This window comes from Periplaneta americana, chromosome 8 (genome assembly GCF_040183065.1).
Source record: "Periplaneta americana isolate PAMFEO1 chromosome 8, P.americana_PAMFEO1_priV1, whole genome shotgun sequence".
In the NCBI taxonomy this organism is placed as follows: Eukaryota; Metazoa; Arthropoda; class Insecta; order Blattodea; family Blattidae; genus Periplaneta; species Periplaneta americana.
In genome coordinates, this window is record NC_091124.1 from 157,413,638 (window position 1) to 157,439,306 (window position 25,669).

The following is a 25,669-nucleotide window of genomic DNA, read 5'->3' on the forward strand; positions in this document are numbered from 1 at the left end:
ATATTTGCGAAAGTAAGATGCACAAATATAATGACATGAGATATATTACAAGATATTTCTTTCTATTCAGATTGTCTCAAAATTCGTCCTTCCAACTATGGTCTTGGTTTTTTAATAGGCCACAGTAAAAAAAAAAATCATAAAATGTGAAAAAACAATGAAACAGATTAACACAGCATCAGAGAAAGTGCATGATGAACAGTGTGAGGTGATAAAAAGTCCGTAACAATAACATCTTGTTAAATTTATTTTATTAAGTAAAGAATCTAGTAATAATGAATTCTTGTACAACAGAATAAACATTCAAAATGCGTTTCAGAAACCATAATTAAATAAAGATATTGCAAAGTAGTTTCTATCTTGTTCCTGGAAGAGAAAAATACCCTAACTCTTACCAAGGAATTAATTTTCCAAAGATGAGATATATGTCTTCCTTATTTATATACAATCACATAATGTCTCATGTAAACGGTAACAAAATGATAGATGATATAGGACACTAAGATTAGTATTTTGAGATAGAGAACCTATGCTTGGCAATATCCACTAAAGATTCTACGGGATCTTGAAATATGAGGTGAAGCATGGTGCAGTAAGTATGAAAAGCTATCTGTAAACTGTTCTACTATTTTACAAATTTTACGAAATAGCAAGACATTTCTGATAAAATTATCGTTCTTTCCACTGAAATAATATCTATTCAATTCACAGAACTACGGTACTTAAAATGGGGGACCATCGATCTTGATGCAAGTATTATAGTGATGCAAAGAAGTTATTCTGCCGCTTCTCTACAGGTACTTAATTAACACTTAAATCTGCAGCATGATCAAAGACCTCAAAATCTGGTATGCAAATCTTTCTCCGAACATCATGGCATCTTTTTGTAGCTTAAAAATCTAATAGCCTGAAAATATGCTATGAAAATATATATATAAGAATGAAAGGTACCATTCAGTTACATAGGCACTGGAAGGAGCTTTGTCATAAATGAGATGAACTTTTGATAGTTTTACGTTCGTACATTCTCCAACTCAATGCCAAAAGGCATTTGTGTCTTGTCAAATGCGACTTTCATAGTCTTTAAGATGATAATGCCAATCATGGTTGTCTTCTCTGAAAATACTCACCTTAACAGAATTAGAGTCCTGTATTATTTGTATTATTTTGGCACTATCGATCTGAGACATCCTGTAGTATTTCGAATCAAAAACGCAAGAAAATAATATATTTGTTTGTAATCCTGTATATTATTTTTACTTTCCCGTCACCACACACTGTTTTTTTTTTAAGTAATAGAAGTACTTGGTTCAAAGGCGCTTCATATATAAAGATGTGTTTAAAGCACCAAACTTTGCTCTATATAGGAACACTGTTAGAATCTGAGTTTTGAAGACCAAGCACTATCTGATGATATACAGCTCTTTGGATCATTGACTTGTGGTAATATAAAACTGATATGGATATTCGTATATAAATGGACACAATTGTTGATCATGATTGAGATATCATACAGCGTCTTCAACTTAAGACGCAACTCTGGTCACGGCAGGCAGGCGGGCGGGCAATAGACCGTTCTCTATAGTGGGAAAACCAAGCTGTGTTGTGCAGCTGCAGGTAGGAGGGAGGGCGGGTGGGTGGGCAGATAGACTGGTATTTCAAGCTGGAAATCTCAGCAATGTTGTGCAACCCAGCATGCAAATTAGTGTTAGTTTGTCTTCTGTAAGGTGTGAACGTGTTTGGTCAGTTTTAGTTTTCATTTAATGTGTTTGGTGAACTGTGCTCTGTTTAAGTTTAAATTTATCATGGTTTTTACCACCATGTGACTTTTATCTTTGGGGTATGTTAAAACATAAAGTGTATGTGAACAATCCTCATAAATTAGAGGAACTTCAAGAAAATATTAGGGCCATGATCTCCAGCATTTCAAGGCAGGAATTGGATCGCGTATTTCATCATCTTCGTTGCAGATGTGAGCGTTGTATTGATGCTGGTGGAAGTCATTTTGAATATCTTATGTCTTAAGGTACGAAAATAAACACCATTACATTAATTTTACGGAAGATAAACTAACACTGAAGACGGGTATAAAAAATGCATGCCAGGCCACTTAGCAGTTCAATTACCGCACAATGCCGCTGGGTGTTACTGCTTGAAAGTACTGGGGGTACTGCCTGCCTGCTGGTGACTGGGTTGCGTCTTAAGTTGAAATTGCTGTATTATTATAATAGCATGAATCAGGTAAACATAAACACTTGTTTTAAAATAACATTAGCATAACAATCAGAAATATTTCTTCAGACCCTGAGTATACAAAGAAAATAATGCAGTTCAGTTCTGATTCTCTGAAATCGTAAGTTCGTTGAACATAATTGAAACTAACAAAGTTACCTAGTGTTCTGATGTTTTAAAATACTAATACTTAACAACATACATAATTTCAGTTTAAAATTAATAAACAAGAGAACCGGTAGCATTAAAATATGAAAATTGTTAAGTAATCAGAACGGCATTAAGAAAGAAATTGAATCAGAGATTGTAGAAACAGCACACGTCACCATGTCTGCCATATTGACATATGCTGTTCCTGCAATACCCGATTCAATTATGATTGTGTTATCAATACCAGTATGGTACTCTATACATGAAAGAGAAATAACACAATTCTAATGCCACTTCTCGTATACTTAGGCCACTAAAAGAACGCCTCTGACTGCTCTTTTAAAAGTAAGAACTTCACCTACCAGTACCTACTTCTATTATGATGTTTTATTTACAATACTATAGCAATACTCGAGAGTTATTTCAATTCTACAAAAATAGAGATGTGTCTTCAATCATCTCACTGAAAGTACACTAAGTAAGCCTATGGTACGCTGTTGTCTGTCTCTCTTGAGGAATTCATTTTCTATGGATAATTTTAAGTAGAATATTCAGGGGCGAATCCTAACCAAAATTTTTGGTCATGTTCACTTACAGTTATATCCCTAAACAACATAATCACAATACTTATTTCCGTACATCTTGATTACACAACTTTTAACATTATGTCACATTGGAAAACGTAATATGTGTCTTTCTCGCGTTAAATTTTACATTACCTCGTTAACATGTTTCAGCCTGTTATCGGCCATCTTCAGAACTGGTTGTTGCTGGTCTTGGCGCCTTTTGTTTGTGTTTCCTGTGGGGTGTAATGTGGAGTCAAAGAGTGAGTGTGTTCTGAAATTGAGTTGTGTGTTGAGAATTTCATTTGGATGTTTTCTCAACACACAACTCAATTTCAGAACACACACTCTCTTTGACTCCACATTACACTACGTAAACACACCCCCACAGGAAACACAAACAAAAAGGCGCCAAGACCAGCAACAACCAATTCTGAAGATGGCCGATAACAGGCTGAAACATGTTAATGAGGTAATGTAAAATTTAACACGAGAAAGACATATAATACGTTTTTTGAACTTATTTTTAATGTGAATAAAACATAAGTTTCCTCTATTACAAAGCCCATTACATATTCTAAGAGATTATCTACACACATACACACAATAAACATAAAACTGATGTAACTGAAATATAAAGCTTACTTGCAAATGTGTTATGGGGTAGTTGAGGGAAGGTGAAAAATCATTGTAGCAATCTTTCTTTTCTGTATCACTGCATCATAAGATGTCAGTCAAATTTTATAAGTCATCAAGTAAAGCTTTCACAGCTGACAACACTACTAGCAAAGATAATCTTTCTTGTTCTTGAGTTCACCTGCAGTACATTTTTATCCTCTGTAATGCAGAAAAATCCTTCCAGCTGTAGATGTTGTAGTAAGAATTGTGACAGTCATTTTAACAAGTTTGTTATACACCTCTTTTAGTCCCACTTGCAGACCGTTTTCATTCATAAATTTAACCAATTCAAAAGCAGACTTATTTTTAAACTCTTGTGAATAAAGAGAATAGACAATGCATTCCCCAAACGAATGATATAAAAATGTACCATAATTCATATCAAGAATTTTTAAAGAGTTTTCAGGAAAGTCTTTGTTGTATCTATCATACATGTTACTGTTCAGTAAGCAGATGTAATCAAATTTTCCCATGGACTGAAATCTATTCTTTAACAATTAATATCATATTATCTAAAATTTCCACGAACAGACGTTTATATTCTGTGACATCCTCGCTTTTTGAAAGGTGGTTTATCATCTTCATCTCTTTATGTGACTTCTTCATAAGTTTTCCTGAAATGTTTTCTTGTTGTTTCTTTCACTTTTTTTTAGCACAGTATGTAATATCTATGCTTTCGTCTGGAGAATATTGAAGAGAATATTTATAAATGAAAATATTTCAGAAAAGACATTAAGCAAGAAACGAGTCTGAAATTTTTTAGGAAAGACAAGAAACCTCGAGCATTTATAACGGTATCATTATTCCAATCTGCAGAGTGACCACCAAGTACGTGATGAAAAAACATTATCGTGTCATATTTCTCCTTTACAGTATTCGTAAGTCTCATAGGTGCGACTGAATACAGAAAAGCATATGTTCGTTTAGAAGACATAGAAAAAACACTGAAGGTCCCGAAAGTATCTGAAATAGAACTTACAATCTTTGATATTTGAGAATAATTGTTGCAAAGTTAAATTTAGCATGTGGTTGTAGCAATGAATGAAAACTGCAGTGGGGTATTGCTCTTTCACTTCAATTATTTAAACTGCTGACTTGTCCTATCATTACTGCAGCACCATCATAGCTTCAAGCAATAACTTTGCTATCTCAGTTGAAATCATTCACAACAATTTTAACATGTTCTAAATGGCCTGTAGCTGAACGATCAGTAGAATGAAGGAACCTTTCCAGAACCTGTCTATTTCGATCAATGAAACGAAAAACAGTTGAGAGCTGTGATTTGTTTATTTTGTCATAGGTTTCATCCGAAATCAATGCTATAAAGTCAGTTGCTCAAGCTCCTGTTTTGTTCTGGCTGTAAATACGGAAGAGATGAAGGCAATCAAATCATTTTGGATTGGAGAAAATATGCCCTGGAAAACTGTTGATTCTTTTAAATGGTTCTCTAATATTGGACATAGAAATGAATTATCTCCAGGAGTTCTACGTAGTTTTTACTTGTTATGAGAAGTATCAGATTCGTCATGGCAATTCCTGCTTGGGAAACACAAAACATCAAGTCATCTGCATCTGTTTAAGAATATCATGGATTTTCTACACTTTATCATTGTGTAGGTAAGTTAATTTTTTGATGCTCATTAAGCTGATGATCGATTCTTGTCCTTCCAAAGCTATTCAGGCTGACAAAACATTATTTTAAGGCAATTTACAGATTTATCATGCCTGCTGACAGACATAGAAAGACAATTTAAATTCGAGAACCCATTCTTACACCAGCCATACCAATGTATTTGCGGAGGAATTGCTGATATTTACGGTCATCATGCACTCAGCTGTGTGAGGAGCAAGGGTCGCATTCCCAGACATACATCACTCAATGATATCATTAAAAGATCTCTGACTTCTTGTGGCATCCCGTCTCTTTTGTAACCACCAGGTATTAGTCACGCGGATGGTAAACGGCCCAATGGTCTCACCTTAATTCCATGATATAGAGGAAAATCTTTAATTTGGGACTCCACTTGCGTTGACACTCTAGCTCCATCTCACTTGCCGAATACCTACAGATGCGCAGCATCTGCTGCTGAATTAGTGAAAAAAAAGTCAGTAAGTATGCTCATCTTTTAGACAATTATATCTTTGTCCCCTTTGCTGTGGAGACCTTGAAGTCATGACGCTAAAGTTTTGGTATCTCAAATCGGCCAAATTTTGATCTCCATTACCGGTGATCGTTGTTGCACTACTTATTTGCGTCAACGTTTAAGTATTGCAATTCAACGCGGAAATGCAATGAGCATTTTGGGTACTCTTCCCGAGACCAGCCCTTTGGATGAACTTTTTCTCTTGTAAAATTTATTTAGTATAGATAGATATTTTTAGAATAGATAATATTTTATACAAAAAAATTATATTATATTTATGTTTATTATTCCATTTAGAATGATTTATTAAAGATTTTTTATATGTGTAAAATGATAATATGATTTTATTTTTGTTCTGATTGCTAGCTTTTAGCCCTATCTTCAGCAAAAATTTTTACACCCCACTCCATTGTGTTGAAAATAACAAACAAGGCCAGCAGAAAAGTTTATTTAATTTTTAGATCCAGCTAACCAAGGTACTTTTGCGTATTGAAATGCCGTACATATCTTTCCATTCTTGTTTTTATGCTTCGGGACATGGTCTATTTTTCTTCATAATTTCTCTTTTCCCAGCTATATGGTACTTCTTTTGGCAAACAGTTTCAGTAACAGATCACTTGTTATACAGAACTCTTCAAACTCTTCCCTTTTCATAATTAGTCTACTACTTGCAACCAAGCACTTAAACTCACAATTCACAACTTAAAAAAAATGTACACTTCGAAGCTACACCCTGTACACACTCTTGCTGAATCGGTTCTGTATGGCCATGTAAATGCCTTAGAATGACGTCATACAGTCAAAACTTTCTCTTTTATCATCTTATTCTTCAAACATGTGGCATATGCTAAGCACACCCAGAGAATTCGCCCCTGACTGAATAGTAATAGTTATATAGAGCATAGACTGCTTCATTTGAATTAATCTTAGACTACGGCTAGACAGTGTACAGATCCAGAAACAAAATTCAAGTGGCCCAACTTTTGTTTCTGGGTCTGTACATTTTTCAACAATTGTGTACTACTATTATGAAGTATGTGGTGTTATCTAATGCTTATTTTATATCGAAGATAGTGATCAGAGGCATTCTCCTGGCAATTTCATTATTATACATTATAGGTTTGACTTCAGTTACCAAGATTTACTAAAATTCTTACAATTTAATATCATTAACTAATTTTGTGATAATATTCATGAAGCTAAGACTTAACATTACTAAAAAAAATATATATAAAAAAACTCAATGTATTCATTCTACACTTGTACATGAACATATTCTTATATTTACTTACCAGTAGCTTATCAGACCTAATGCAGTCAGTATCAATTTATATAGTTTCATGTGAACCTATTACACATAGTTTAATCTAATACTATTACGAAGCTAGGAAGGACAGAGATTAATTAATTAGGTAGCTATTATTTCCACACTGATAATTATTAGCTAAGATATAAAATTCTGACGCATCTGAGGAAAAAATATTATAACTTTGAACTTCATACATAATCGGATATTGTCTTTAATCACAAGATCCACAGTCTAATTAAATTGAATAAGAAACTACAGAGAACCAATACCTATATCGTAAGATTAAGAATCTTTTTCAGTTTTTCCAACATTCATGATAGAATGAATGACAAAATCGTTCTAATTTATGGGTGGAGTATAAAGTGAAGAACTTATATAAAACAGAGAAAGATATCAACATCCGACCATAATACAAATATTGTGTTTTTCAGATCATAAATATAGTGACCTGTTGTAAGAAGTAATAAATGAAAGAGATGTGATACCTATATTTCAGTTCAAAAATAATATTGCTCACGTCCGTTAATAAGTTTACTGTCCAGGACAGAGCTTTAAATGTTTTACTCAAGTGATTACATTTAATTGAGTCACCCTACGTTACGAAAGAAACTCTCAATGTTTTACAATATGAACCATATATCAAGACTATTTTAATTACATTTTACATGTTTCATTATCTTTAAAAAATCACCTGCAAAGAGTATAGTTAATAAGTTGTTCATAAAGACATCGAGTAGTATTCTACAACTACAGTTTTCCTTTTATCAAAGCCTACATTTCATTACAGTTAGAATTATCATTCAAACAGTGTTTCGGATCTGACAAAGACAAATCACACAAAATGAACACTTATCTGAAATAGAGTGAACGACACAAAATGATTCCATTACTTGCTATTCCTCAGATTTTCGTTTCAAATGCTGGCAACACACGAGTGGACTGAAGGTGGCAGATTAGATGAACATACCGACACAGTGGGTGAGAGATTTGTCAAAGACCTGAAACCATTAATTATAAGACATTAATTACATTCAGCACTCTAATATCTGAATACTTACACAGTGAAAGAGAAATCATTTATTTTGCAATTCATTTTGAATAATTTTTCAGAAAAGTCTATGATATACAATATAAAAGATTTATTTTCAGTCAATGATTAAATACTTAGAAGGTCGAAATACAACAGTGTTCATAAGTTAAGATTAAAAATAATGTAGATAATTATTACAGTTGTCTGAACACTATTTATTGATAAAATAAATAAAATAAATAAAATTGGTTAGAAACCATATATGTTTCGGGGGCTGTGCTCCCCCATCATCAGTGGTGGTACAACCACTGATGATGGGGGAGCACAGCCCCCGAAACATATATGGTTTCTAACCAATTTTATTTATTTTATTTATTTTATCAATAAATAGTGTTCAGACAACTGTAATAATTATCTACATTATTTTTAATTTTTTAATTCAGTCAATGACTTTACTTTCTATATGTGTAAGGTACAAGTCCTTATATGAGTCATTCCATGTCAAATCGAACACCTACGAAACATGACAACTTAATATTTGCTCCAATTTTTTTTATATATTCTATTGATGAAATTAAATAACCCATGTGTAATTTTTTCGGACTGACACAATTATTTAGTAATTTATTAAATGTTACTTTTTCCGTAAATTAGGATGCAACGTATTATGAAAATGGTTATACTGAAGATTCTATAAATCGTAGAAATTTCGTATTTATATCATTTTAAAGTGCAATAATTCCAGTATTATATACAAATTTTTTGTGTTCAATCAAGATATAAAATGAGCCCTTTTTAGAGGGTTATATTTTTAAAATACGTTTTTATATATCAGGGACGTACTTCTAAAAAGGGGAAAGAATATCATTATATTCTTTGAAATGTTTTACGTAGAACTGCGTTGGTTTTAGAACGCTATTCGAAAAAGAAGTCGCTGTGCAAATAATTTACTGATGGTGTGTTCGGGTCGGAAGGCTCGGATTGAGTGAGACCATGCACTGGAGCATGCAGCTGCGATAGATGCAGCAAGAGTGAGTAAAACATTATCAGTGGTGCGGTGTTACTTTACGTAAATAAACAGATAGTTCTAAAAGCACGCAATGTCCCTTCAGCACTTAGCAGTCTTCTTCTTCTTCTTCTGCCTTTCCAAGGATTGGGGTTTATCCCGTTCCGCGCCAAAGACATTTATTCTTGAAACTGGTCTTTCCATCTGGTTCTCGGCCGTCCTATATCTCGTCTTCCATTTGGTTTATAAAATAAAGCTTGCTGCAGTAGTCTGTCAGGGGACATTCTGTTGACATGTTCTTGCCAGTTCTTTTGGTACTGAATTACCTCTTGCACTATACTACTTCTTATACCAGTGCCGTTCATATGTCTGCACTTCTCACTCTGTCTCTTAGAGATACTCCTAATAGCCGTCTCATAAATCTCATTTCTGAGCTTTCTATTTTATTTTTGTCTTTTTTCCTCATTATCCAGGTTTCACTATTATAAAGTAACATCGGTTTCGATACTATATTATGCAATCTGAGTTTGACCTCCTTCCTCATTGAATTTCCTAAGTATCTGTTAATACATCCATTTATTGAATTATATTTTATTACATTGTTGTCAAGATCTTGGTTCAAATTATATATGGATAGGTCGCATCCCAGGTATTTAAAAGTATTCACCTGTTCTATTAACTGATCTTTTATAACGATTTTAGCTCTTCTATTGTATTTTCCTTCCATAGCCATTACTTTGGTTTTATTGATTGATATTTTCATATTAAAGGTTTCCAAAACTTTATTTAGTTTTTTACATTCTCTTGCAGATCCTTTTCAGATTCGGCGAACAAAACCTGGTCGTCAGCAAATAGTAAGGTATTTATTGATTTATTTAATCTTAATTTAATACTTTTAGGGTGTAAAGTTTGCCATTCCTGGATAATTATATATATATATATATATATATATATATATATATATCGAACAATATTGGGGATAGGCCACAACCCTGTCTGAGACCTTGATTAACTTTAAAAGGAGACCCTTTGTTTATTATTATCTGGGTGTTATCATATAATGATTTGATGGCATTGATCAGATTGTAAGGAACGTCATAATACTGTAGTATTTCCCATAGTTTCTGTCTATCTACTCGATCATATGCTTTCTCATAATCTAAAAATAGGATAAAAAGTGGTAGATTAAATTCTCTTCTTTTTTCCATCAGTTGCTTTATGACAAAGACTGCATCCATACATGATCTGCCTTTCCTAAACCCACATTGTTCCTCTTGTAGTCAATGGTTGTAGTTTGAATTTTATTATCGATGTATAAATTTTGTATGCTGAGCTTAGTACCTCTATAGTTAGAGCAATCTATTCTATTTCCTTTCTTGTGTATATTAATTACATTTGCTATCTTCCACTCTTCTGGTATTTTGCCACTGCTCCAGATATCATTTAGTAATTGTATGAATCTTTTTTTCCAAAATAAACTGGCATATTTTATTAATTCAGTATTTATATTATCTATGCCCGGAGCTTTTCTGTTTTTTGCTTCTTTCAAGACTTTTTCTACATCTGTCATCTTGATTGCATTATATTCTTCTATTATGTCTGTATTCGTTTCATAAGTCTTTTCTTCCTGTATTAATAAACTTTTGTAGTGCTTTTGCACTTAGCAGTTTCCCTTTAATTTATCTAACAATATTTCCTAAGTCTTTCGGAGTAGATATCGTGTTGTGTTGTGTGCATGTCGTATCAAACACCTGTATACGAAACGTGACCATTTAGTATTTGCTTAAATCTTCTAAAATATATTGTGCAGATCAAAATAAGAGGTCTGTAATTTTTTCTGGGATCATACTTTAATATTTTACTATTTATACTCTTTTAATTACTGTATATGACAAATTCATGCACGACACAGTATGCAAATGCTCATTGTTAAGATTCTATGCATCATAGAAGTTGAGTGTTGGTGTCATTTGAAATGGGAACAAATGGAATATTATATTAATTGATTTATTGATGGGGTTGTTTTAGAGGGTCACTTTTTAAACAATTATTTTTATAACAGCTTATCGGTACTTTAAAAACGCAAAAAGAAAGTATAATCTATTATATTGTACATAGAACTACGCTGATTTCAGGTTGCTTTCGAGTAAGAAATAACTTTAAAAATAATATATTGAAGCTGTGTGAGAGCTTAGTGATGATTGAGAATCGCCAATAAAGAAGACAAAATTATCTAAAAAAAAAGATCCAAAACAAAAAAATGCAGAAAGTTACAGATACAATTAAACATAAAATATTTCATATCACAGAAGACACAACTTCAGTTGAAAATTCAAATAATTCCGATATAATACAGAAATTGATAAACTTATTTCATGAAACAGACGACAGAAATCTCAAAATACATATTATTAACAATTTTTTAAAGTTGGTCCTACAGTAAAATTCAACAACATTTTAATATCACCACTCACATGATATGAATTTCTAAACAAGTAGGAGCAGAAAAGGGGATTTTGGTTACTCCTAATCCTAAATCGGGAAAAAGTTTGGGAACATTTGTAGTAGAGAAGGTTGTTCAATTTTATAATTCTGATGATGTGAGGAGGGTTATGGCTGGCAAAAAGAATTGTGTTTCAGTTAAAGAAGATGGAAAGGGAGTTCACAAAGAGAAAAGATTAATACTATGTAATCTTAAGAAAAGTTACCAGTGTTTCAAAGAGCAATATCCGTATATCAAAACAGGATTTTCAAAAATTTTCAAACTCAGACCAAAGGAATGTGTACTTCCTGGAACAAGTGGCACGCACTCAGTTTGTGTCTATGTTCATCATGAAAATGTTAAATTAATGCTTGATGGTATTAATAATATAATTTATAATATTTCTTTTAAATTTTTCCATTAGCGAATACAAATAACTTAGCTATATTTTCTACTCAAGGTACCAACAAGCAAAAGTGGTACGAGGTATCTTACAACTTCATTCTCTTGTTCCACTGACACAATCTCAGGCCATAATAAAGAACTATTCACTTCAAAGTGAGAGTAAAGTGGTGGACATTAAATAGAATTGGTTGTAGGTGATTAGTTAAAAGTGCAGTGTTGTGTAAACTGTAGTTATCATTCTTACAAGTGTATATTTTACAAAAACAATATTTAAATACAGTACTATATTACATAAATTACGCGAAAGAGTGATATTCTGACCATAGAACAGTATAAAGTGGTCACACGACTCTCATCCAGAGCTGGACTTGCACATTATCTTGCAACAGTACTTATGCAGTCCACGCACTCAAGACTTGCAGCTTGGTGAATCATTTAATTATTCTTCAATGGTTGAGAGTAGCGTTCTGATTTTTTTAAGGGTGGTTAAAATAATTTCAAGGTATTTAAGGATTTTTTTCTGTAATTTTAAAGCAAGTCGCAGCCATTAAAACATAGTTTTATGTGTTTAAATGTTTTTTATAACAAAGTTAACAAACTTATATTTTTATATTATTATGCGAAGAACAAAGTATGTAATATCACCTTCAAATTGAGACAAAGAGCAAATCTCTGTGATGATTATTAGTGGAGATAATCACGTTTAACAATAATGATGCGCGAATTATTTCAGAATCTTTGATAACACATATCTACTACAATAATCGATATAGACAACAATAATAAAACATGTACTTACTTTTTCAATCCATAGAATGTGCAAAATTTGTTTTATCTAAATTAGAGACATTAAAGTCAATTCGAGGTTAAATTTGTGCGATTTAACGTGGAATGACTCATATTACTTACATAATTTAATACTGTATTAACGTTTTCGTCGGTCATGCCGACATCATCAGATACAACTTTTTATGCTGCAATATAATCTCTAAATAAGTACATGTGCCTCTACAATCAAAAGTACAATATACATTAATAAACATAAAGCATAGTAAAAACAACATGGTTTCGGACGTCAATATTTCTTTTCATATGTAAATGTACCCTTGTTGTCAATTAGTTAAAAACACAAACGTGTGATTACAACGCATATACATAAATAAAATTGCAGGTCTTCACTATATAAAAATAAAACTGAAAAATCCATGTAAAATATTATGTGAAGAGATGCTTACAGTCTTAAATCTATACCACTGTTTCTCAACTATGATCCGTGGACCACCTGTGGTCCTCGAGTTCTGCCCTTGTGGTCCTTCAAAAAAGACAGAAGAAAAAATAAAATTCTAACGAATTGCATATAACACTATAGCTGAAAATCTCAGAGTTTGGAAATGTTTAATTAACATAAAATCAGTGGCATGTGATAGCATGACGTGAAGGGAAGCAGTGCCTGCATGTATGCCACTGTTCGATTGGGTTTCGATGTCTGTTGCTTACATACAGGGTTTCCACGCAATTGCTTCCCCGGAAACGTCATCACTGCACGCTGTTGTATAAGATATTATATAATATATAATTAATTATTTAAATAAAATAAACTATTTTACAAGGAAACATGGTTATTTATATTTTAATAATTACTTATATAAAATACAGAGTATTTATATCGCGAATGAACAATAACAGAATATAAATAACTTGAGTATTATTTATAACGCTAAAGAATGAAAGCAGAATATAAATGATAACTTGAATATTATTTATAGCGCTAAAAAACGATAACAGAATATAAATGATAACTTGAATATTATTTATATTGCTAAAGAACGATAACAGAATACAAATAACAACTTGAACATTATTTATATTACAAAAGAACGATAACAATATAAATAACATGAATATTATTTATATAGTTTTTTATTTTATTTTTATTGGGTTATTTTACGACACTGTATCAACATCTAGGTTATTTAGCGTCTGAATGAAATGAAGGTGATAATGCCAGTGAAATGAGTCCGGGGTCCAGCACCGAAAGTTACCCAGCATTTGCTCGTATTGGGTTGAGGGAAAACCCCAGAAAAAACCTCAACCAGGTAACTTGCCCCGACTGGGATTCGAACCCGGTTAAAGAACGATAACAGAATACAAATAATAATTTGAATATTATTTATATCACTAAAGAACGACAACAGAATAGAAATGATAACTTGAATATTATTTATATTGCTAAAGAACGATAACAGAATATAAATTATAATTTGAATATTACTTATATCACTAAGAACGATAACAGAATTTAATGATAACTTGAATATCATTTATATCGCTAAAGAATGATACCAGAATACAAATGATGACTTGAATATTATTTATATAGCTAAAGAATGATAACAGAATATAAAAAATTATAACTTGAATATTATTTATACTGCTAAAAGCACGATAACAAAATATAAATAACTTGAATATATTTATATCGATAAAGAACGATAACAGAATATAAATGGTAACTTAAATATGATTTATAACGCTAAAGAATGATAACAGAATACAAATTATAATCTGAATATTATTCATATCACTAAAGAACCATTAAAAAATAAAATGAAAACTTGAACAAGGCCCAAACTCACAACCTTCGAATCATTAAGCAAGCACTCTACCGCAGGTCTAGAGGACGCAGATATGGAATAATTCCATAGTTCCGGAATTGCTTCTACAAGCACATGCATCGTGTAACATCATCGTGACCGGAAGTGGACTTAGAAAATATTCGCTATTCACGAGTGCGGCCACTTTCTTTTTTTTGACAACAGTACATTGTCATTGTAACAGTTCTGCTGGGACTTTTAAAATAATCCCTTAAAAACGAGAATGTCATAATGAGGTTCTACTGTCCGTTAGTTTAAGAGGATTCACTGCATACAGACAGAGACAGACAGACTGACTAGTGGCATCTCACAACCACTCTTTACTTTTTTGGTAATGGTATCAGGAATGCTCGAAGTCGATTTTTTACAACAAAATATTCATCTTTCTACTTAGCATATTGCGAAATGAAAAAACTCAAGGAAGAAGAAGTATTTACAGACCGAAGAAGTTGCTGACATTACAGTTTCTCACAAAACAATGAGGAGATGATGATGATGAAAATAGAAGCAACTGATGATGATGAAAATAGAAGCGCATATTTTTCCGGCATTAATTTGAATGCACAAGAAGTTCACAAATGGTTTACTCACCCATTCATGCTCCAAGTCCCTCGCTGTGTGTGGCCAGCTGGTGCACCTATTTCTTCGTAAGGGATCCAAGAAATGGTGTAACAATATCAAGTGGCAATGGAAAGATAATAGTGGAGTTCTTTTCTGCAGAGATGGTGTTTAGAGTTTGAAGGTAGCGAAGCTGCAACAACAAAGCAAATACATGAACAAAGACAGTAATAAAACTAGGGAAATAAATTCATTATTATTGCAAAAATAGATAGGAAATAAATTCACATTTTGACCAAGCTATCTTTTCTTATGTTTTATGAAAGCAAGCAGAGAATGTAAATAATTCTTCGGATCATTAGAAACTGTTAAGATATTATTATTATTATTATTATTATTATTATTATTATTATTATTATTATTATTATTATTATTGAATTTCCAAGTTTATAGAACCCTATTTTACCCGAAGGTATATTAGGGCTGTAGTTAAATCATACATATCTTATCCCTGTACAAATATGTACATAAAATATATACATATTTATGATTTAAAATCTGTTAAGATATTATTATACTACACTACCAGTACTCTAAAAATCAGTTCTTATAAACCGTTATATGAATTTATATGAATTCTTTGAGTTATTGTGCCTTAAAATATCATTATCATTGTGACATATATTAGGCCTAGTGGCCTATTATGGTCATTGTTTACCATTTATTAATGCATTTAAGTTAAACTCATTTTAAACCTGATACTTAATTACTAGATTTGAATTCATTGAAGGACACTATGGTTTTCCATAAACCAGTGGTGATATTCAAAATGTTTAACAACCAGATCTCTTATGTGTACCTATGTTAAACATATACAGTATATATCCATGGTAATTGCAAATATTACAAACTGAAAAGGTCGCCAAACTTAGAAATATTTTAACAACTGGTTTGTTCGCACCCCGAATCAGTGTGATTCACCCGAATATCACCACTGCCATAAACTGTGAAGTTGTAATGATGGCACATTCTTTAATTTTCTTTGTCTGGATGGACTCATTGTTTCCTATTGATTGATTTGTACCCTCGGAGTCTGCGAGAATTACAACTTGATGATGAAGTTACTGATTCAGTGAAGATGTTAAGAAAAATGAGTGTATAGGCTTCAATTTGAACATGAAAATTTGTTTATGTTTTTGATGTTAAGTTTCTGTAAATACGCCTTCTGTGCTAGCGAAGTCTCATTACAGAATCAAGTTCATATTTTGTGAATTTTCTATTAAAACTACTGTCATTTGTTAACGTGAAGAATTTTTCTTTTATATTTTTTATAGTTCTCTTTATTTTTCTCTTAGATATATCGAATAATTATTTTGGAATTCTATGAGTCTTCGTATAGGCTATGCAACATCCATATCATCTACAATTAGTTTATTACTATAACACATTGGTTCATTTTAAGTGTTTTTTTTTTCTTTGTATGGTAGGAAAATTTGTAAGGTCTCTTACTATAACTCCTGTAACCCATTATAACACAGATGTCCAATTGTAACTCGTACGAGGTAACCCCTAGTGTAAGCAACCCATAGAGCATATTCTTAAAGGTCGTTTTTTCTATTTTATATGGAAAGTTATTGACCTTAGCAGAGCATCCTTAACATGCAATATCTCCTGATTCTATAGGTGTTTGAACACCCATGCATTATAGTTTTTGAAGGTTACTATTCACAGCAGACAAAATGCTAATGAACAGTAGAAAACTAATTTAGTAATAAAAAAAAAAGGTACTATAGTTTTAACATGTAAGAAGAAGAGATGTATGTTGATGAGTTTAGGGATGAAGAAATATGTGTACATGAGTTAATCATGGTTCATGTTGAATCTTTCGTACACTACTTTAACACTTGAATATAAATAATTGATTAAATGGCGATCTTACTTGTGTTAATTATGTGAGCATGTGTGGCTTATAGCTGTTTCGGTGTTACTTGACACCAAGGCTCTGAGGATGGTGTCAAGTAACACCGAAACAGCTGTAAGCCACACATGCTCACATAATTAAGAGTAGGCTCTGAGGATGGTTTATACTGTGGTCTGACATAATTATATAGTAACTTACTAGTGGCTTGTGCAGCAAATACTGCAAACTAAGTCCATTAGAAGTTCAAATAAAAATTGTTCAGATTTATTTTTAATGAAGAATACCGGACATTTTGAAAGTTATTTCTTCCATAATAGTGAAACATACTCCCTCTGAATGTTTTTTTATGCCAAATACTTTTCCTTGAACTTATCCGTCTTCAGTTCTTGAGTTTCAATGCGAAATCGTGCGGATTGTAGGTGAAAGTTAAGAAAATGTAAGGTTTGTCATGCTTTGAACAGAAGACTTAGCATCTTGGTATAGCTGCTGCATGTTTCGTGAACTACCCTGAAATGTAGAGGGCAGAATAACTTTTTCCCACTAAGAGATCATGCTGAGGTGATCAAGAGACTACAAAATCTTGTACGCCTCTTATTTTATCAGTAAGTAATACCTCTTGGTCTTTTCTTAGGAATTGTAATTTTTGCTCTTCCTCCAGACAATACTGATCTACCAAATACTGCTGGATTAATTTGTGTAACAATGAATGTTATTCCGTATATTTTCTGTAATATAAGCTGTTGTGAGGAATCTATTGCTGAGATTCGGAAAATGAGGCGAATGATATGTCAGAGTTGTAGAATCTTATATGCACCCTAAATAAAATTGTCCATTGTAAGCAGTTTCAGTGTTTCATTCGTTGCTGGTTGCGGGAAATAAACTTACTCATCACGGTAGCAAAAAGTGAAATGGCATGCTATTTTCCCTACAACAAAATATGCTTGGCAGCGATCACAAATCTAATCGATTAAACCAAAGAAATGTGAAATTAATTTTGATGTACGGTAGTTTAAAGACGCAGCTAAAATAGGAAGCATGACTCGATTACTACCAAGGAAAATTAGAGAATCAGACATATATTCCATTGCCATTAAATATATGAAAAAGACCCACATTACTTGATTAATAACTATAAAAGTATTTCATTTTTAATAACAATATTGTTACCTTACGCAAGTTTTATAGTTTTCAGTAACATACATATAGTCGTTACTCAGTAAATTATAGAAATGAAGATCTAATATAAAATATTCTTTCTCTGCATCTACTTACTTAAAGCCTCAAAAGGTTTCACTTTCATATCATCAGTATACCATTATGTGTTGCATTAACTACAATCATATTTCATGTTTAATGGTAATAAAGTCCTCAAACATTCTTAAGTTTTGTAGTTCCTAATATGCAATACACAGCTGTACTCCAAAAACCACAGACCAGAGAATCAGACCTGTAAATTATTTTTTATACGTTAGCAAAAAATTACACAAATGAAGATCGACATATTGACATTATGATGTGAAAGAATCTGAGCCATCTGAACTCTATGTCAGCAATCCTGTAGGTCATTCGTAACAGTCTATTGTTTATTTTAGTGTGTGTTTTGTTTTATTCTGAAATGCAATTAATTAGTTCTCAAAACTGACGAAAGATGGATTTTGGAAAATAGGAAAATGATGTAGGAAAATTGACATTTCACTGAAAACTACTATTTTTCTGAAAAACTTTGGGTTCCAAGCTTCAAAATGAGGGGTCATTTATTAAAATCCGTTCAGCCGTTTTCCCGTAATTTCCATTACCAGTTCAAATTATATATATAGATATTCACTGTTGGAGTTAGTGCTGCAATTATGGTTCTCACAACAGAGAAGAAGGTGTTTATTATCGAGCATTATTTCTGGTCATACAGAGTACTGAAATTACAAACAATCAATCAATTAATCAATCTTCTTAATGTATCCAGCTGTTTGCTGACAGCATAAAGTCCACTATAGTCCACTGTAGTCTATTCAGTTTTTGTTTTTCATGAGAAATGAGGGGTATTTTCATCGGTGTTCATTATAGATGCCTGTTGCTAGTAGCCAGAGTTGGGATGTAGTCACTGCAAGCTGTGTCTTCTGCAACTGGTACTAATGATTTTCACTTACTTCTTTTGTGGTTTATGGATGGACGGTATAGAAGAATGTGTTCCAGATCATCATGATTATTACACCACAGACAAGTAGGATTATCAGAAAGGTGAAATGGGTGTAGGTACAATTGTGTGACAATGTGACCTGTTCTGGCTCTTGTTAAAAATGTTTTAACATGTCTGGGCAAGTTTTTGTACATTTCCAGGTCATTTAGTTTCTTTTGTTCGGACTGTAAAATTTTTCCTTTGTCAGAAGAGAGCCAATTGTTGATCCATAGGTTTATAAAATGAGACTTCACTGAAGCAAAAGCACTGAATAGAGATATCACTTGAAGAGGTCTTGGTTGCAAATATGTTGCCTGTTTTGCAATATTATGAACTTTCTCGTTTCCAGGTATACCACAATGACTAGGTATCCATTGAAATGTTATTTTCCTTTTGGAGTTGTTTTAGATTACTTAGTTGTTTCTGAATTGGAATAATTCTATATGCGTATAGGTTTGGTACATATTTGATTATATTAAATATAGCTCTCTTGGAGTCGGTAAGTATGCAAATAGATTTTTCAGAAATTTGAGTAACACACTGAAGAGCAGCATCAATAGCTAGCAATTCAGTGTCAAGACTGGAAGAGGATGAACATGGTATGAAGTAATTTTCTTGATATTTTGGAATATAATACCCTGCTTCTAATGTCCCATTATTAGGATTTAGAAATTCATCTGTATAAATTTGAAGGTGATCCTTATATGTGCTGCAGAGTAGTTCCATGGCATCTAACTTAAGAATGTATGGAGGATCATTTTTGGAATGATTTCCTGGAATTTTTATGCTATGTTCTGGAATCGCCCATTTCCATGGAGGAATTTCGTTCACAACTGGAGTTTTAGCAATGAGTGTGTCTGTCATATAGTTTGGTATTTCTTCTTTGTTTATTTTATAGAAATTACACAGGATATTATCTGACAGCTTGAAGAACATCTGAGATCTGGATGAGGCTTGCAATTTTAAATGTATTTTTAGATCCTTTTGTAATACAAAGTGTCTGATTGGTTGAATATTACATTCAATTTCTAGGGCAACAGTTTATGTTGGTTTGGGGAACTCCTAGGCATAATCTTAAGGTTGAGTTTTGAAGAACAGAAATTTTTTGTATATGAGTTGCTGATGCTTCTTCCCAGATTTCACATCTGTAGATCAATTTTGATCGTATATAAGCATTATAAAATAGACGCATTGTGATATCTGATCCCCATTCCTTATTAGCTATGATCTTCAAGAGATTTAATCGTGGTAGACACTGCAAAGCAACATTGGTTAAATGTGTTTTCCATAAAAGTTTTTTCATGAAAAATTAATCCTAGGATCTTAGGAGTTGGATTGTACTGAATTTTTTGATTATTCAAATAAATGTGGGGTTTATAGTTTTTTAAGCTGTATCTTCTTGTGAAGACAGTACATTCAGTTTTTGATTGTGATATAGATAGATTCCATTCCAGGCTTCATTGGGTGAGAAATATGCTGTTACCAGCTTTTTCAAACCCAACGCTTCTCTGTCCAATGTTGTAGGGGATCTATCTGCGCTTGCTGAAGATCTTGATAAGGAAGATCATGTAATTATAGTGGGGGGGGTGCAGGAAACAGCCTAGACAGGAACCTCAATTATTCAATTGATGGAGATATACACAACATTGCACAGAGGAGTGGCCATACGAATGTGGGTTTTGTGAACCTTTTCCGGAGGCATGACAAGCCGTGGATGAATAGGAAGGTTGAGAGTGTAAATCTGCGGATTGACTTGGCTCAGTTGGAGAGGGGCATGGCCCACATTAATATTATAGACACATCCTCCATTGTAAGAGAGGAATACACTAATCATGGACTGCATTTGAATTCTCGAGGCAAGGATTCGCTAACGCGTCTCATTGCTGACAGTCTTCAATGTGACCATGGCAAGTGTGACAATAAAATTCCTGTTGTAATCCGTCATAGAGCTTGTCCTTTTTTCCATCCCCTCCAATCCCTGTCGTAAAGCCAAAGCCTGTTGAAGTGGCAGAAGAGGCAAGCGAGAAATTGTCTCACCCGCAGATGCCCAGCACCCTGGCCGAGCACAACAGACAGATTCTGTCGTTGACATGTGCCACTATCTAGCGGCCAATGAGCGAAGAATCCTGTATGAACTTCTGATTTTCTCAATCACAACAATTATTACTGTCGAGAAATTTATTGTAGTAGGCCTATTTACAATTCTTTATCTTGAGATTTTTTTTGGGCAGGCATTGCCTCAATTGCCTCCATGTAGCTTCGCCACTGCTCATTTGTAGGCTGTACAAACAGCAGAACACATATCACATACTGCTTGGATGTGAGGTCTTAGAGAAAAAGAGATACCAATTCTTTCAACCTTATCATTGAGCAGTATGAATGACCCCAGCATAGGTTCTGGAACTTACCAAGACTATACAGATCACTTTAAAGCGTCCTTCCTCTGTAAGTGAAAGACAAATTCTTGAAATTGTGTAATTTTTGTTTTGTCAGCATGAAGATGAATCTCGTCAATATTAGATGGTACATAATTATTAATTTAGTCCAGTAGGAATAATGCAAATTATTTGCGCCTTTGTGCACCTGTCCTTCGTGATAGATGGAGTAATGAGCAGATCAGTCTTTAAATTTAAAATATGAAATATTTTTCCTGTAAGTTGCCTATAATGGAAAAGTCTTGGACATGTATCGTAGGAGAGATCATTATTCTGCCTAATAAAATGCTAGACCCAGCACATTTCTGTTTTGTTTTGATTCTTTGTTTGACTCTTAATAATTGCGAATAAAACTTCATAGAATATCTTAAGTGAATGCACAACTCTGCAGCAGCAATCTCTATATATCATTCAGATGAGGACTATGCATCTTTTTTTACGAGTATTTCCCTTCCTTCATAGAAACAACAGATGTCAATGAAGGATCTCCCAAATCATATACAGTAGAATTCCTTGTATCGGGCAACTGTGGGACAAAGCCAGTGCTGGATAACTGATTTTGCCAGATAATTGGAAAATACGTTTATAGGTTATGTAAAGACACACTGTACTGCACAAACATTTTTTTTCATATTGAAATTTTATAATTTGCATATAAATAATTAAAAATAAAGTTTTGAAATACGTACAATGATTATTTTTAGTACTAAATACGGTAACGTACATTCATCAGTTCATAATTATTGTAATACAATAATACATAATAGCGTAAAAAATACTAAAAATTTTCGTAACCTTATGACAATTTTAAATGGCGGTCATGTGAGTCATGTGACATGAAGAACAGTGTAGTCAACATCGCAACTATAAAGACATTATGCAAGAGCAGCGCTTAGCGGTAATAGCCATGATACTATCCATCAGTCAAATGAAATTTTTACGCGCTGTAGGAACAGAGAATTTCACACTTTCGTATTTAGACTCATCCAACACCCCTACAAAACAGGCGAGTTCAAGTGTTAAATTGAAAGATATCTCTGCGCATTATTTGCTAAGTCCGAGTGACAGGTTACTGATGCTACCCTCTACTCCAGGGACATGACGGGTTTTTTTTTGTCTATGTTTTCACGCGTGAACAGTGTAAAGAGTAAACACAGTATGTGGCATATGCAATCTATGAAAACCACTCACGTCTTTGTCAGACTCTTCTCTTTCATATGAATGATTTTTTTTTTTTTTTGGCCTAGCCAAAAGTGCCGTTGGTTTGGTATTGCCGGTTATTTGGGTGCCGGATAGGAGGGATTTCACTGTAATAAAATTAGGCATCTAAGTCGTCGACTGAGGTCCCTTCTTACATGCAACCTGGAAAATCACATAATGATATACCGTACTGTACTTTACTGTGATAGAAAGGCTGAGAAAAACCATTTTTATCAACATTTGGAGCTTTCCTCAGTGAATATAAAAATGCAGTTAACTCAAAATGACAAATCAGATGACTTAGGTGCCTTTTTACTATCATACATTCAGGTTTTTAGCTTCTGGTACTGTGCATCTTCTTCTGAATAGGGTACATTCAACTTTAGAGTGTGAAATGACAAAGTTTTACTTGCATGCCCAAGTATTAATGTTATTTACAACTGTTTAATCTTAATGATTCATCTAGATCTTTATCAATAACTGATATAATAACATTGTCTGCAGAGATACTTGTTTTTACTTCAGATGGAGAAAAACATGTAACATTATATATATTAAATAGTACAGAAACATGAGGTACCGGCACAGTCTAGTATATACAGTTGCGAACCTTGGGGTGATTTTTTGCATTTCTCGCGATAGTTGCTAGCCGCTTGGAGCGCTGTGTGTACTAGGAACAATAGACTGTGTCACTGCCATCACGATCTAATACAGGCCGTAAGGCAGACCAGCGAATAGGGATTATAAAGAATGGACACTGAGCGAATTTTCCTGTGTTTTGTTCCACTTTCAAGCCCTAGAGGTTAGTGTAATCAAGCATACCTTAAGATAATAAATGAGATAGAGTTGAGACACAGGATCCAAACATCGACTACCTTATTGCATAATCCAGTAACGCTTTGCTTAAAATAAATTCAAGTTAACAGCTTTTCCTTATTTCTCAGTGACAAACTACTTGTAATAATAATATTTTATATTTCAGATATAATAAATTATATTATAAAATAATATAATACATTATAAAATTAAGTATCGAATTCGTTTAATATTTGTACATAATATAAAATTGGTATATGCTTTCACTTCTCGTAAGAGTTTTGTCTTCCCATTTTCAGTGCTATCAAATCATTACTTACTTACTTACTTATTGGCTTTTAAGGAACCCGCAGGTTCACTGCCGCCCTCACATAAGCCCGCCATTGATTCCTATCCTGAGCAAGATTAATCCAGTCTCTACCATCATATCCCACCTCCTTCAAATCCATTTTAATATTATTCTCCCATCTACGTCTCGGCCTCCCCAAAGGTCTTTTTCCCGCCGGCCTCCCAACTAACACTCCATATGCATTTCTGGATTCGCCCATACGTGCTACATGCCCTGCCCATCTCAAGCGTCTGGATTTAATGTTCCTAATTATGTCAGGTGAAGAATACAATGTGTGCAGCTCTGCATTGTGTAATTTTCTCCATTCTCCTGTAGCTTCATCCCTCTTAGCCCCAAATATTTTCTTAAGAACCTTATTCTCAAACACCCTTAATCTCTGTTCCTCTCTCAAAGTGAGAGTCCAAGCTTCACAACCATATAGAACAACCAGTAATATAACTGTTTTATAAATTCTAACTTTCAGATTTTTTGACAGAAGACTAGATGACAAAAGCTTCTCAACCGAATAATAACAGGCATTTCCCATATTTATTCTGCGTTTAATTTCCTCCTGAGTGTCATTTATATTTGTTACTGTTGCTTCAAGATATTTGAATTTTTCCACCTCTTCGAAGGATAAATCTCCAATTTTTATATTTCCATTTCGTACAATATTCTGGTCACGAGACATAATCATATACTTAGTCTTTTCAGGATTTACTTCCAACCCTATCGCTTTACTTGCTTCAAGTAGAATTTCCGTGTTTTCCCTAATCGTTTGTGGATTTTCTCCTAACATATTCACGTCATCCGCATAGACAAGAAGCTCATGTAACCCGTTCAATTCCAAACCCTCTGTGTTAACCTGAACTTTCCTAATGGCATATTCTAGAGCAAAGTTAAAAAGTAGAGGTGACAATGCATCTCCCTGCTTTAGCCCGCAGTGAATTGGAAAAGCATCAGATAGAAACTGGCCTATACGGACTCTGCTGTAAGTTTCACTAAGACACATTTTAATTAATCGAACTAGTTTCTTGGGAATACCAAATTCAATAAGAATATCATATAAAACTTCTCTCTTAACCGAGTCATACGCCTTTTTGAAATCTATGAATAACTGATGTACTGTACCCTTATACTCCCACTTTTTTCTCCAATATCTGTCGAATACAAAAAATCTGATCAATAGTCGATCTATTACGCCTAAAACCACACTGATGATCCCCAATAATTTCATCTACATATGGAGTTAATCTTCTCAAAAGGATATTCGACAAAATTTTATACGACGTCAACAAAAGTGATATTCCTCGAAAGTTACTACAGTTAGTCTTGTCCCCCTTCTTAAAAATAGGTACGATTATGGACTCCTTCCATTGTTCTGGTATAATTTTCTTTTCCCAAATTGCAAGTACAAGTTTATAAATCATTACATATTTTAATTGTTGTTGGGGTCAACGTCTCAACTCTCATTATAAAGGAACTCTAGAGTCTAGACATTACAGTTAATGACAGATTTATTATTTTATGGATCCAATTTATTTTATTTCAGTAAGTTACATAATGTACCTAGATGTATTAATTA

The 25,669-nt window shown here is 33.2% G+C and overlaps 1 protein-coding gene across 15 annotated transcripts in view; it reads right to left on the bottom strand.

The window, feature by feature from the left end:
* Positions 1-234: 234 nt before the first annotated feature.
* Positions 235-25,669, bottom strand: part of LOC138705188 (band 7 protein AGAP004871-like) — a 683,889-nt gene continuing 658,454 nt past the window's right edge. For all 15 annotated transcript variants that reach the window (XM_069833922.1, XM_069833912.1, XM_069833923.1 and 12 more), the window contains 2 exons: positions 15,245-15,404; positions 235-8,074 (listed from right to left, as the gene is read on the bottom strand). In XM_069833922.1, the coding sequence (XP_069690023.1) occupies positions 15,291-15,404 (114 nt within the window). In that variant the 3' untranslated portion in view covers positions 235-8,074; positions 15,245-15,290. The remainder of the gene's footprint in view (positions 8,075-15,244; positions 15,405-25,669) is intronic.